Source organism: Vitis vinifera, chromosome 19 (genome assembly GCF_030704535.1).
Source record: "Vitis vinifera cultivar Pinot Noir 40024 chromosome 19, ASM3070453v1".
NCBI classification, from domain to species: domain Eukaryota; kingdom Viridiplantae; phylum Streptophyta; class Magnoliopsida; order Vitales; family Vitaceae; genus Vitis; species Vitis vinifera.
This window is the reverse complement of record NC_081823.1, coordinates 23,765,673-23,779,751: the sequence shown is the minus strand read 5'-3', so window position 1 is coordinate 23,779,751 and position 14,079 is coordinate 23,765,673. Positions and strand designations below refer to the sequence as shown.

General features: G+C 40.0%; 2 protein-coding genes across 13 annotated transcripts in view; one reads left to right on the top strand and one right to left on the bottom strand.

Annotated features, from left to right (window-relative positions):
• LOC104877757 (uncharacterized) overlaps positions 1-14,079 on the top strand; it is a 71,763-nt gene that overhangs the window by 5,644 nt on the left and 52,040 nt on the right. The window lies entirely within an intron of this gene.
• LOC132253374 (uncharacterized) lies at positions 12,729-13,460 on the bottom strand. The gene has a single exon (XM_059735144.1). It carries the CDS (start codon positions 13,458-13,460, stop codon positions 12,729-12,731), a length of 732 nt encoding a protein of 243 aa, XP_059591127.1.

Below are 14,079 nucleotides of genomic sequence, written 5' to 3'. Positions count from 1 at the left end.
TATCGGGTTTTAAAGGCTTTTGCCACCCCTTCGGATCATGCTTAGGTTTCAAGGAAAGAATAGAAGCTTATTCTTTTTTTTTTTTTTTTTTTTTTTTTTTTTTTTTTTAAGACTCATTGGTCTTTTTGAGGTGTCCTAACACTATTAAAAAGAGGTTAAGTAATGAACCAAGTCAAAATTTTCCTAAGCTTAGAGGGTGAGAAAGTTTTACATCATATATCCGGAATCTAATGTGCACGGTGTGTGTAAAGCTTGAAATGGAAGAAATAAGTTCGAAATCAAAGAGGGCTTCAATAGATTATCAACTTTGAAAGCATAAAACAAACTCTAAGACTTAAGTAATTAAGTTAAAACTCGACTTATCCTATTTTATTTTGAGAAATTATCTTTAACAACCATAGAGAATGAAACAAAAAATTTTGAAAAAGGGCAAAAACTACTAAATCAACAAAATAACTAACTAAAATAGGAAATACTTACTTCCTCAACTCTCCTTCCAATCGAGATGAACATTGTTCACAATGTTTCTATCGAAAAAGACGAGGAAGGAATGATATACCTTATGGTGATGTGGTATTCAAGGCGTGTGAGTGCATCCACATGATTCAAAAACCATAAGAAACGTGAGAGAGGAAATAAGATACAAAAAATGATGCTTATATAAACTGAGAGAGTTGAGTACAAGATATAAGCATGAGGTACATACAATCTCAGAATATAAAACATGTAACATATACAAAAAAACATATACAAAATGGAGATAGAAATATCCAATCATGGATGTGGCTCCTGAGGTGGAGGAGGTGATATGCCCAGGTGATGGTGGATCTAAGAGACCATGGCGGAGTGCTGGTCGAGGATAGCTGTATGCTGAGCCTGAATAGCTGTATGCTGAGCCTGATGTGTCTGTATGGTATCCATCTGTTGTCTGATGGCCTGCATCTCACGGACTAAGGTGGCCTGAGAGGCGCTCAATGAGTGAAAGGACGACATGAGAGCTCTGAACTCTGTAGCGGAGACAGTAATGGATGGCCCGGCTGAAGACTCAGCATAGGCTAGAGCAGGAGTGACTGGTGGTGTGGGAGTATCAGTAGTGCAAGTCACTAGAGCAGGTACTGAAGAAGAAGGCTCTGTGGTATGTGGGTCCTGCTCTGGTGATGTCTATACTGTAGGTGTTAAGGCTGCTGGAGAATCGGGAGGCGCTGGAGAAGTTGGAGGCGCGGGAGCTAATGGTCTAGGGATACCCTGGTCCATGGGTGAGCGGTCTAAGAAATGGGTCCAACTCTCACTGGTAAAGAGCTCTCGACAATGATGACTACGCTCTAGGTGGGGCTGAGAAAGGTATCCCATATCCTCTAAGACCTGAGAGATCAGCCTCGGAAATAAGAGTGGAATAGTGCCAGCTCTGCGTAGGCGCTTCCTATGCACCTTCTCCTCAAAATAGATAAGAGCAGCCATGACTAGATGGTGGGGTCCAAAGTAGAATCCCTCAGAGATGCGGTAAAGCGCATCCAGGATAGCACCTCTCCTCTGGACGACATGCTGGAGGGGAAAAAGATTGGTGCGGAGCACCAAATCGATAAGTAACATCCGTGGAGGAAGCTCCCTCCTCAAAATGGTCCTACCAGTGACTCTACCTCCTGATAAGGTAAACACCATGTCGGGCTTTGAATACTGAGACCAATGCCGGAAGGAACCAAGGTCCTCAGGGATAGGCGGAAAATGCATAGCGGCGGCTATATCTCGGGCCTCTAAAATACCATGCTGGCCATCAATCAAAAAATGAATGGCTATGGGGTCCTGGACGCCTCTAGTAGTCATAGTCTGATAGAAATCTAAGACTACCCTAGGGTAATAGAAGGACCTAGGAGTCATAAATGGCTCGATGTGGTACCTCTGCAGAAGGTGGTATGACTCCTCTAGCTCTGGTAATAGGCGGAGAGTCTCATGCTCCATATAGATCTCATCGTGAAATGGCCTATCTCTGATATCCGTGTTGCTTGGGAGGGGTGGCCCTACTATAATAGGCCGCTTGAGGACCTCTGCTAGGTGTGAAGGGCCTGGGATAGTAGATGCTGGAGGTGATGGAGGGGCTCTGGAGGACTCGCCTGGTCTTGAAATCCTAGTCCTCTTAGGTGGAGGACTGCTCACAGGGGGTGGCACTAGTGCCCTAGAAGACCCAGATGATCGTCTGGTCCCGTACCCGTGCTGTCTTTAAATATGGTTGCGTATGAACAAAAGTGCTCTTATAACTTATAAAGTTACAGGTTACAAGATGATCGTGTCTGAGGCTCTTCACCTCTATTTAAAGACAATAAAAAGCTAAATTACAAGAGCTATTACAAAAGCAACCTTTTCATTGGTTGATTACAAGGGTAAAATAGGTATTTACAAAGCTAAAAGTCAAGCAAAATATCTTGGAGAACCGGCAGGGGAATATCATCAACAACGTCTCAAAACAAGGGATTTCAAAGGCATTTCGAAAGGGGGGAAAGATGAAAGGTCCAAATTTCGCAAGGTGCCTAAATCCACCTTGCGAAATTTCGCAAGGTGGTCTTCATGGTGCGAAATGGCCAAATTTCACACCATGAGGAAAATCCCCTTGCGAAATTTTGTCAAGGTAAAATTCACCTTGCGAAATTGGTCATTTGGCAAGGTGAATTGCCTCCCCTTGCAAAATGGTGTTCCCATTGTTTGTGCTCGTGTTTCCACTTGAAATTCAAGCCTGTAAACGTCCAAAATCCTTGCTTAACTCGCCCAAGTAGCTCCTCCATCAATTGGCATGCTTGAATTGGTTCATAAGCTGATGAAAAACATGTAAACTTGCCACTAAAAATGGTTAGAACTAATTACTAAGGAGCTTAATGAATTAATTGGGTTAAATGAATATGATTACTACTCAAAGGTGCTTAAAACCCTTATAATTAGGTCTACAAAATAGCACTTTTCGGTAGTAATCAGGTCCTTCCTACACAAACTGAACAAAAGAGGAAACACCCAAAAATAGAAATCTAAAAACAAAGAGAAACCCCAACAAACTCAAACTTTTGACGCACATACCGCAGTCCTGTTGAGCTGTAAAACACTTAGAGGAACTCCTCTAAAAGCTGTAGTACAAGAAGCCCATAGAGAGGAATAGAACAAAATCAAATCCCATAACATCTCTTCCGTTCTCCCCTTTTCCTCAAAGATCCTATTGTTTCTCTCTTGTCACACCATCCAAACCAAGGTAAGACACGTGATTTGCCAAAGTGTCTTGCCTCTTAATGAGTTCCCCAAGCCTTTAAAAACAATAACCAACATATCCTCAAAACTCCTTAGAGGGACCCAAACCAACCCTGCTAGACTGAACAACTTGTGCCAGAGTCCAATGGTAACTGGACAATGAAGAAAAAGGTGGTCAATCGACTTTCCATTTCCTTTGCAAAGAATGCACCATTGAGGACAAAGGGATTTGTAGGGTCTTCTCAATTGCAACTTGTCATTGGTGTTTACCTTCCCATGTGCTACTAACCAAGCGAGGGCCTTAACCTTTGAGGGGGCTTTTGAACTCCACAAAAACTTGGCTGGAAGGAACAAGATAGGATTTGAGACTTTTGACAAGGCCAAGAAAAAAGATTTCACTGAAAACAAGCCTGACGATGACAAATACCACGCTCTTGAATCTGCCAAAGAAGGAGAGAGAAGCATTGAACTAAGAGAAGACATTAATCTTTGAAGGAGATCAATTTCTGAATCAGTAAGATTGCAGCGAAAATTAAAATTTCAAGACAGTGGAAAGGAATTGCCAAGGACATTTGAGACAGTGAGGTTTTTCACAGAAGTAACTCTATAAAGATCAGCAAATTGAGGACACAAAGTTTGGTTTCCTCACCAAAGATCTTCCCAAAAATGAATTCTCTCCCCATTGCCCACCACTAGGCGGACAAAAGGGGAAAAATCCTGGAAAACTTGAGCAATAGCCTTCCAAGGACATCTGTGTGACCATCTAACCACCATGTTGGCGTCCCATCCATTAGGATGTGTCCCATATATACTCGCAATAACCTTATGCCCAATACCACTCCTTTCTCTAGGGAACCTCCAAAGCCATTTCCCTAAGAGAGTTATATTTCTCATAGAAGTCTTCCCAAAACCCAAACCTCCCAACTCCTTTGGTCTACTAACAACATACCATCTGATGAGATGATCTTTCTTCCCTTCCTCCGCCCCAGACCAAAGAAAATCCCTTTGCATCTTCTCAATCTTTAAGGCAATTGAAGTTGGGATTTTAAAGAGGGAGAGGAAGTAGCTAGGGATGTGAGACAGGCAAGACTGAATTAAAGTAATCCTCCCTCCCAAAGACAAAAATGCCTTTTTCCAACCATCCAATCTCCTCGAAATTCTTTCAACCACTGGATCCCAAAAACCTATTGTTTTAGGGTTCCCTCCCAATGGAGGGCCTAGATAAGACAAAGGCCACTCTGATACTCTGCAGAAAAAATCGAGGCCAAACTAGACAACAACTCCTGCCTAATGTTAATACCTGAAATGGTGTTTTTTTCTAAATTGATTTTTAAACCAAATACTTGCCCAAAAACCAAAAGAATAATCTTGAGGTTTTGAAGATGTCCCAGAGAGTCATTAAAGAAAAAGATGATATCATCTGCAAACTGTAACAAAGACACTCTAGTCCTATCCCTCCCCACAAAGAACCCCTCAGTTAGCCCAGTTTCCTCTGCTCTGATCATCAACCTACTTAGAACATTTGCCACTAAAGTGAAAAGGAAAGGAGAAAAGGGGTCTCCTTGTCTCAAACCTCTAGAGGCCTTAACCCAACCCTTTGCATTCTCATTAACTAGGATTGCAAAACTTGATGATAACAAACAACCCCTTATACAAAATCTCCATTTCTGGCTGAACCCCTTCCTTTGTAGCACATGATCTAAAAGCCCCAATCCACATGATCATAGGCCTTCTCAAAATCGATTTTGAAGACTACCCCTTCCTCCCCTAACCTTCTTTTCTCATCCACCACTTCATTGGCTATCAAAACAACATCCAAAATATGTCTCCCTTCAACAAAAGCTCCTTGAAAGCCAGAGATTGTTTCATGAAGAACTTTGCGTAAACGCCCTGATAAGACCTTAGCTATTATCTTATATAAACTTGTAACCAAGCTAATAGGTCTATAATATGAGATTTTAAAAGTTTGGCTTTTCTTAGGCACCATTTTTTTTTTTGATAAGTAAAGATAATTTCATTTATAAAGAGACGCTAAAAGAGCAACTCAAGGTATACAATCCTAAGTAAGGTATACAAACCTATACACCCACCACCAAAAAGGCCAAAGAAAAAGAAAGAGACCTACAAACCAATTGGCCCAAAAATAGCCTTAAAAAGATCCCAACCAATTAATAAAATTAACCATAGTTAGAGGGCAATCTCTAACTATAAACAGCTTAGGCTCAGACCAAAGAGAGAGAATAAAGGAACATTTCAATCTTTGGATTGACAACTCATCTTCCTTGAATGCCAATCTATTTTTGGCCTTTTAAACCATCCAAAATATATGAAGAGGGGCAGCTCTCCACACCTTCCTGCGCTTTTTGCCTACAAATGAACCGTGCAAGCTAAGAAGAGTCTCTCTTACTGAAGAGGGCAACACCCAAGACACCCCAACCAAAGTAAAGAGTAACTCCCATAAGACCCTTGTTTTTTAGCAGTGAAGAAGCAAATGGTCTATGGTCTCCTCGTTCTCAAGACACATAAAGCATCTATTTGCCAAGGACCATCCTCTTTTCCGAGCAAGATCTAGTGTTAAAGCTTTACCCCATGCAGCCTCCCACGTAAAGAAACTAATTTTGGGTTGTACCTACCCATTCCAAATATAGCTAGATGGAAACAAAACAGGGCAATCCGCCTTTAGAGAAAAGTAGAGGGACTTGGCTGAGAATTTGCTACTCTTTGTTTCGGTCCAAATCACCATATCATCTACATCTCCAAGCACTCTCTTTTCGTGAATACGCTCCAGAAATCTTTCCGCCTCCTCAACCTCCCAGTCATTTAAGGCTCTTGAAAAACAGGGGTTCCAACCCCCCCTACCCCCCTTAGCCAAGGGATCCCACACATCCGCCACCTAAGCTTCCTTTTCAGTAGACAAAGCAAAGAGGGAAGGAAAAGACTCACACAAAGGGGAATCCCCACACCATCTATCCCTCCAAAATCTGACCCTCCTCCCATTGCCAACACTGAATGAAATCCGAGCGCCCACCAACTCTTAATCCATCCTTATTCCTTTCCAAAGCCCCACACCATGCGCCTCTCTCACTTCCCGAGAGCACCAACCCCCTCTATCTTCCCCATACTTCCCTCTAATCACTTGATTCCACAAAGCCTCTCTCTCATTTGCGAATCGCCAATTCCATTTGGAAAGAAGAGCCTTATTGAGGATGGAAAGACATTTGACCCCTGATGCGACTCATGGTAGCTTAGCTTTAAAGGCGTATCAACAAAATTTATACCTTAAATACTATTACTAAAGTAGCCAAGCTACTATAGCATAGTGGTTCTAGGATCGTTCACTAGGAAGGGTTTTCGCAAACACTAGTGATATTCAAATTAGGAAAATAGGTGATTTTCTTATGGATGTTAGCTTTAAAAGAAGATGTAAATGTTTTAGAAAGATTTAAACTAATTTAAGCTAACATTAAAGACTAAAATGAAAGGGTGTAAAAACAAGTTTCTCAAAGATAGGATAGCTATCTCTGGCTCTTATGCAAATTGGAAATCTCAGGATAGGCTCCTCGCGTTGGGGTTGCAACTATGGTGATGCTTGCTTCCCGAACCGGTATGGATTTAGCAAATCAAGTTTTAATCCTTTAAAATGGCAAAACAGATGGTAGTGAATTTCATCAATGGTTATTCACCTTAGACTTCCTTTGAATGGCTCGTAAGAGATAACTAATGGTCTAAAGCCAAAAGCTTACCAAATATTGGCAACTCAAAGTCATTCCAGGTGATAAACTCACTTTTCAATGGCCATTGAAATTGGTTCTAACGGATTAATGAAAAACGACTACCTTACCTTCCAGGTGCGAGAAATTTCCATGGGATTGCATCCAAGCCATCACATAACATCCATACTTTGAGAAACTAAAAGTTTTAGCCAATCATCCTCTGAGGAAAAGCCCTCAGAGGCTGTTTGGCTACTAAGAAAATAGAAATGGGGAAGAACAAGAGAAGAGAGAAAAACAGAGCTTTATATATTTCTAAGTTAATGTACAGAGGATCGATCCCCCCCAATGTCTGTTGGAGGCGTTGTGCACCTTTATATATAGCAAAATTACAAGATAAAGCCTTATGTCGGCTGAATACAAGGTTACAAAAGGAATTTACACGAGAAAATATCAAGCTAAAAATATCTGGGAAGTCGGTGGTGCGTGCGTGGAAAAACAGAGGAAATTTGGCAAGGTAAAAGGCACCTTGCGAAATTTTGGCAAGGTGAATTACTCATGATGCGAAGTGCCATATTTTCGCATCATGAGTAAATTCACCTTGCCAAATTTGGCAAGGTGCATTTTCACCTTGCGAAAATTGCATTTTGGCAAGGTACTTTGCCTTGCCTTGCGAAATGGCTATCCCTTTGTTTGTGCTCGTGTTTCCACTTGAAATTCAAGCCTGTAAACTTCCAAAATCCTTGCTTTAACTTGTCCAAGTAGCTCCTCCATCATTTGGCATGCTTGAATTGATTCATAAGCTGATAAAAACATGTAAAATTGCCACAAAATGGTTAAAACCAATTACTAAGGACCTTAATGAATTAATTGGGTTAAATGAATATGATTACTACACAAAGGTGCTTAAAACCATTATAATTAGGTCTACAAAATAGCACTTTTTGGTAGTAATCACACCCCCCAACCGACTCATTGCTAGTCCCTTAGCAATGGAGGAGATAAAAACTAAGTAAACTATAATAATATACATAAAAGGGATCATGCAAATCACTCCAAAAAATGATATGAGTGGCATGATGGACATCCATGGATCAATAAAGATGTGAAACTCAACCTATAATAAGAGTTGTCAAAGCATTCACTTGATCATAGAGTACAAAGAATGGATATTATGCAAGTTTAAGCATCAAAAGAATTTCCACTGTCAAAAGATCCAAATCAAATTCTTCCACTAAAAGCTAAGTGTTAATGTGATTAGCTTCCGAGTATAGTATGGATAACTATCATCTCTCCCCAACCTAAGTATTTCTTTAAGCTTAGCAAAATTAACCATCTCTTGATAGGCTAGGAACGCACCTCTTATTCACAATTCTTTTCACTTACTAAACTTAACCAATTCACCCATGTAACAAGCAGAGGATCGGTGACTCCCAACCAATAAAGGCTTAGGGCACCAGGCTTTAAAGGCTTTTGCCACCCCTTCGGACCATGCTCAGGTTTCAAGGCAAGCAAAGAAGTTTATTCTATTTTCTTTTTCTTTTTCTTTTTCTATTTTTTCAAAGACTCATTGGTCTTTATGAGGTGTCCCAACACTATTAAAGAGAGATTAAAGGTGCCAAATTATGATTTCTCAAGCTTAGAGGGTGAGATAGTTTCACATCTTATAACCGGAATCTAATGTATGTGTGTGCGAATAGCTTAAGGTGGAAGAGATAAGTTTGCATGCAATGGGAGTTTCAACAATTCATCAACTTTTAGAAGAGCATAATACAAACTCTAAGACTCATGTAATCAAGTTGAAACTCGACTTCTCTCATTTAATTTTGAGAGTTAATCTTTAATATCCATGGAGTTTAAAGCAAAAATTTTAAAATTTAAACAAAAAGTAGCTAATTTAACTAAGTATGATAAAAATTTAAACTAATACTTACTTCCTCATCTCTCCCCCCAACCGAGATGAACATTGTCCTCAATGTTTGAATAAAAAATAAGGAGGAAGGAAGTAGTACCTCATGTGATGTGGACTTGGAGTTGAGAAGGTTGAACCACCTGTTTCAAAATTCAAAAATTGAATGAGAGAGGAATTTATACTAAATATTTACAAAAATGATGAGTGGGCCCCACTTTGAGCAGCTGAGGACAAGGCTCAAAGGGTCCATGCCATGATGGTATACTCATATAAGTTGCAATGAAATTTGAATGTAGCTTGCAGGGGTGTTAAAATTGGAGATTTTTGGCTAAAACAGGGGAAAACAAAGGAGGAGTGAACAGTGAGTGCCAATATTGGCACAGTCACTGTTCACCTCCTTTGAAGCTCGACTGTGTGTTTTCCAAGTTTTGAGAAAAAATTCAAAAATGGTTTTTTTTTAAAAGGTATGGTTAGGCTCTAAACAAGATTCCTAAAGTGTTTGGGTAGTTTTTAAATGATGAAAAACAAAATTAAATGATGAAAAATGAAAATCAAAGTGGACGGCCATGCATGGAATGGTTTTGAAATTCGATTTTTAAAAAGTTTTGGATGGATGGGATTTCTAAAATTGGGTTCCTAAGGCTTAGAATGGATGAAGGGAAGGTTTCTAATAGGAGAAAACTAGAAAATTGGTGAAGGGTGGAGAATTAAGAATGGTGGTGTGCGGCTATGGAGGTTGTGGAAGAAGGTGAATAGTATTTTTGGCTTAGAATGGTGTTTATTTTTGGAAGAAATTGGGTTTGGATTTGAAAACAAAAGGTTTGGAAATGCATTCATGAATTTTTAAACTTGGAAAAACATGGAATTCAAGAAAAAGGCCTTCCCGAGAGCTTTGTTTTTAGAAATTAGCTTGAAAATGATTTCGCACCAAGATAAACAAGGTGCGAAAGTTTTCGCACTGGTAATTGAGGTGCGAAGATAGCATCCCGGGAGGCTTGGCTTTCCAAAATGTATAGAAATTCCTTTTCGCACCATGCACTGTCACTGTGCGAAAAATTCGCACTGAGTGTGTTCATGGTGCGAAATTCCACTGAGAGCTTTGCTTATGCATTTTGGCTCCCCTGTTTCCTCTGTTTCACCTCCATTTCGATTTTTGCAAGCATCATACCTGCATGAACACTTCAAAACTCATCTTAAAAACATATTAAAACTAAATTAAAGCTAAGAATTCAAACTAAAACGTGCATAAATTTAAAGAAATGATAGAATTTAAATGAAGCTGATAGCATGTACCCCAAAAAGAAGATGAACTATTTAGCTCATCCTCACTCACACACCCACTTCATGCTGAATTCCCCCTGGATCCCAAACAAAATTGGCATCCTTCCCATTTGGTCCAAGGGAATTCGTTTCTCTTCTCTTCCCTGGAGAAGTGGATGCTTTAAAGGGTTCAGGTAACCCTTTATCATCTTGAACCTTATGATTTTCAATGGAAGGTTGGTCCATAGAGTTGTCATAGCAATCCCCCACCAAAGTGTTGATCTTCAACACTTTTCTTGATCTTTTTACATTGGTTCCTTGAAGGTTATGGTGGGGTTGAGAAGGAAGCTTCCTTTTCCCCCTTGCTATGTCGAGATTAGTGAGCTTCTCAATGGAGTCTTGAACTTTTTCTATCCTTAGTGATAGATCATTATAAACCCCCTCCATTCTTACATTTATTGAACTCTCCAAATTATCAATCTTTTCATTAAGATGAGAGTTGATCTTTTGTTGCTCACCTACAAAGTCCTCCATGACTTTGCTTATCTTCAAAATGGCTTGCTCCAATGAAGATGTACTCATTGATGGTTGAGGTTGAGGTTGGGTTGTAAGGTTGGGATGGTTATTCCAACTTGAGGTGTAGGAGCTTTGGTAACCGTACATGTCTCTCACAGTTGGAATGGTAGGGCACTCCCCTACCGTATGCTCATATGAATCATCTCCATTCAAAGCATACTTACTACCCCATTGGCTTTGTTGAACTTGTCTTTTCCCTAATTCAATCCGATCCCTTATGGATAAGTATGCAAATTTGTCTTTCTCATGATCATAATGAGAGCTTTGATCTTCATGTGGAATTTCCATTTCTAAAAAAAAATGATATTCAACTAAGGCTCTTTTCTTCAACTTGTACCAGGGTTCCCTCTTGGTCTCGAATCCAACAAGGAATGCACAAATTGAAATTAAAACAAAAATAAAATAAAAGAGAATAAAAAAAATATACTAAATAAAAACTAAACTAAAAAAAAAATTATAAGAAAACTCACCAAACTTGTGATGAAGATCACAAGTTACCCTTAATGGTTGCTTCACTGTGCTTGTGGCACCTTCCCCGGCAACGGCGCCATTTGATGCGACTCATGGTAGCTTAGCTTTAAAGGCGTATCAACAAAATTTATACCTTAAATACTATTACTAAAGTTGCCAAGCTACTATAGCATAGTGGTTTTAGGATCGTTCACTAGGAAGGGTTTTCGCAAAATCTAGTGATATTCAAATTAGGAAAATAGGTGATTTTCTTATGGATGTTAGCTTTAAAAGAAGATGTAAATGTTTTAGAAAGATTTAAACTAATCTAAGCTAACATTAAAAACTAAAATGAAATGGTGTAAAAACAAGTTTCTCAAAGATAGGATAGCTATGCTTTGGCTCTTATGCAAATTGGAAATCTCAGGATAGGCTCCTCGCGTTGGGGTTGCAACTATGGTGATGCTTGCTTCCCGAACCGGTATGGATTTAGCAAATCAAGTTTTAATCCTTTAAAATGGCAAAACAGATGGTAGTGAATTTCATCAATGGTTATTCACCTTAGACTTCCTTTGAATGGCTCGCAAGAGATAACTAATGGTCTAAAGCCAAAAGCTTACCAAATATTGGCAACTCAAAGTCATTCCAGGTGATAAACTCACCTTTCAATGGCCATTGAAATTGGTTCTAACGGATTAATGAAAAACGACTATCTTACCTTCTAGGTGCGAGAAATTTCCATGGGATTGCATCCAAGCCATCACATAACATCCATACTTTGAGAAACTAAAAGTTTTAGCCAATCATCCTCTGAGGAAAAGCCCTCAGAGACTGTTTGGCTACTAAGAAAATAGAAATGGGGAAGAACAGGAGAAGAGAGAAAAACAGAGCTTTATATATTTCTAAGTTAATGTACAGAGGATCGATCCCCCCCAATGTCTTTTGGAGGCGTTGTGCACCTCTATATATAGCAAAATTACAAGATAAAGCCTTATGTCGGTTGAATACAAGGTTACAAAAGGAATTTACATGAGAAAATATCAAGCTAAAAATATCTGGGAAGTCGGTGGTGCGTGCGTGGAGAAACAGAGGAAATTTGGCAAGGTAAAAGGCACCTTGCGAAATTTTGGCAAGGTGAATTACTCATGATGCGAAGTGCCATATTTTCGCATCATGAGTAAATTCACCTTGCCAAATTTGGCAAGGTGCATTTTCACCTTGCGAAAATTGCATTTTGGCAAGGTACTTTGCCTTGCCTTGCGAAATGGCTATCCCTTTGTTTGTGCTCATGTTTCCACTTGAAATTCAAGCCTGTAAACTTCCAAAATCCTTGCTTTAACTTGTCCAAGTAGCCCCTCCATCATTTGGCATGCTTGAATTGATTCATAAGCTGATAAAAACATGTAAACTTGCCACAAAATGGTTAAAACCAATTACTAAGGACCTTAATGAATTAATTGGGTTAAATGAATATGATTACTACACAAAGGTGCTTAAAACCATTATAATTAGGTCTACAAAATAGCACTTTTTGGTAGTAATCAACCCCCAATCCCCCTTTCTTTTTTACTTAAGCATACCACTGCCCATCTTACTTAGTGTGGTTTTCGCTCCAAGTTGCCACCACCCCAAAGGAAGTCCCTCTGAATTTGCTCAAGTCTGCGTTTAACGGAACTTGGTAATTTCAACAAGGACATAAAGTAAATAGGAAGATTCGACAAAGTACTTCGGATTAGAGTTGCTCTCCCTCCCTTGGACAAATATTGTCTTTTCCACATAGCTAATCTTTTACGGAATCGCTCTTCCACTCCATCCCACACTGATACTGACTTAAACGGAGCACCCAAAGGAAGGCCTAGATAAGTGGACGGGAGGCTACCCACTCTACAGCCAAAGTCCAAGGCAAGATCGTCAATATTCTCTACTCTCCCTATTGGAATGAGCTCACTCTTCTCTAAGTTGATTCTCAACCTCGATACGGCCTCAAACCACATAAACAACCAACTTAGGTAAGTCAGCTGGTCTTGAGAAGCTTGGCAAAACACCAAGGTGTCATCAGCAAACAACAAATGGGAAATCTGAACTCCTTTGTCGTTCCTACCCTTCACCTTACAGCCCGACATAAAACCTCCATCCACAACCCTTTTGAGAAAATAGCTAAAAACCTCCATGGCAATCACAAAGAGATAAAGCGAGAGAGGATCACCTTGCCTCAATCCCCTTGAGCTTTGAAAGAAACCCTTAGATGTTCCATTCACCAGCACAGAGAAACTTGCAGTGGATATGCACCACTTGATCCACCCTATCCATTTCTCCCCAAAACCCATTTTCTGCATAACTGTGAGAAGAAAAGACCAATCCACATTGTTCTAAGCCTTCTCTATGTCAAGTTTGCACATGATAACATTCTCATTATTCTTCAAAACCGAGTCAATGGCTTCATTAGCTATGAGCACTACATCTAGAATTTGTCTACCCTCTACAAAAGCCCCTTGAGCCTTAGACACCAACTTTCCAACCACCTTTTTAAGTCTATTGGCTAACACCTTAGCCAACCACTTGTATAGGCTTCCCACTAAACTTATGGGCCTAAAATCCCTCAAATCTTCAGCCCCCACTTTTTTTGGGATTAAAACCAGAAAAGTTGCATTTAGCCTTTTGACAAATTTACTGTGGTCATGGAACTCCCTGAAGAAGCTCATCACACCCTCTTTCACAAAGTCCGAAGCAAACTGCCAAAAAGCCATTGTAAAGCCATTAGGCCCCGGAGCTTTATCCCCACTACAACCCATCAGCGCGCCATGCACCTCCTCTTCTGTGAACGACACCTCCAAGGTATCAACATCCAAATTCTGCAACGTTTCGCACTGTAGCCCAGACAAAGGAGGGCGCCAATCCCCCGGATTGGACAACAGAGATCTAAAGGCATTTACTATTCCTTCGCTA

Excerpts from the sequence above, each read along its gene's own strand:
- LOC132253374 (XM_059735144.1), bottom strand. The coding sequence starts at position 13,460 with ATGGGTTTTGGGGAGAAATGGATAGGGTGGATCAAGTGGTGCATATCC.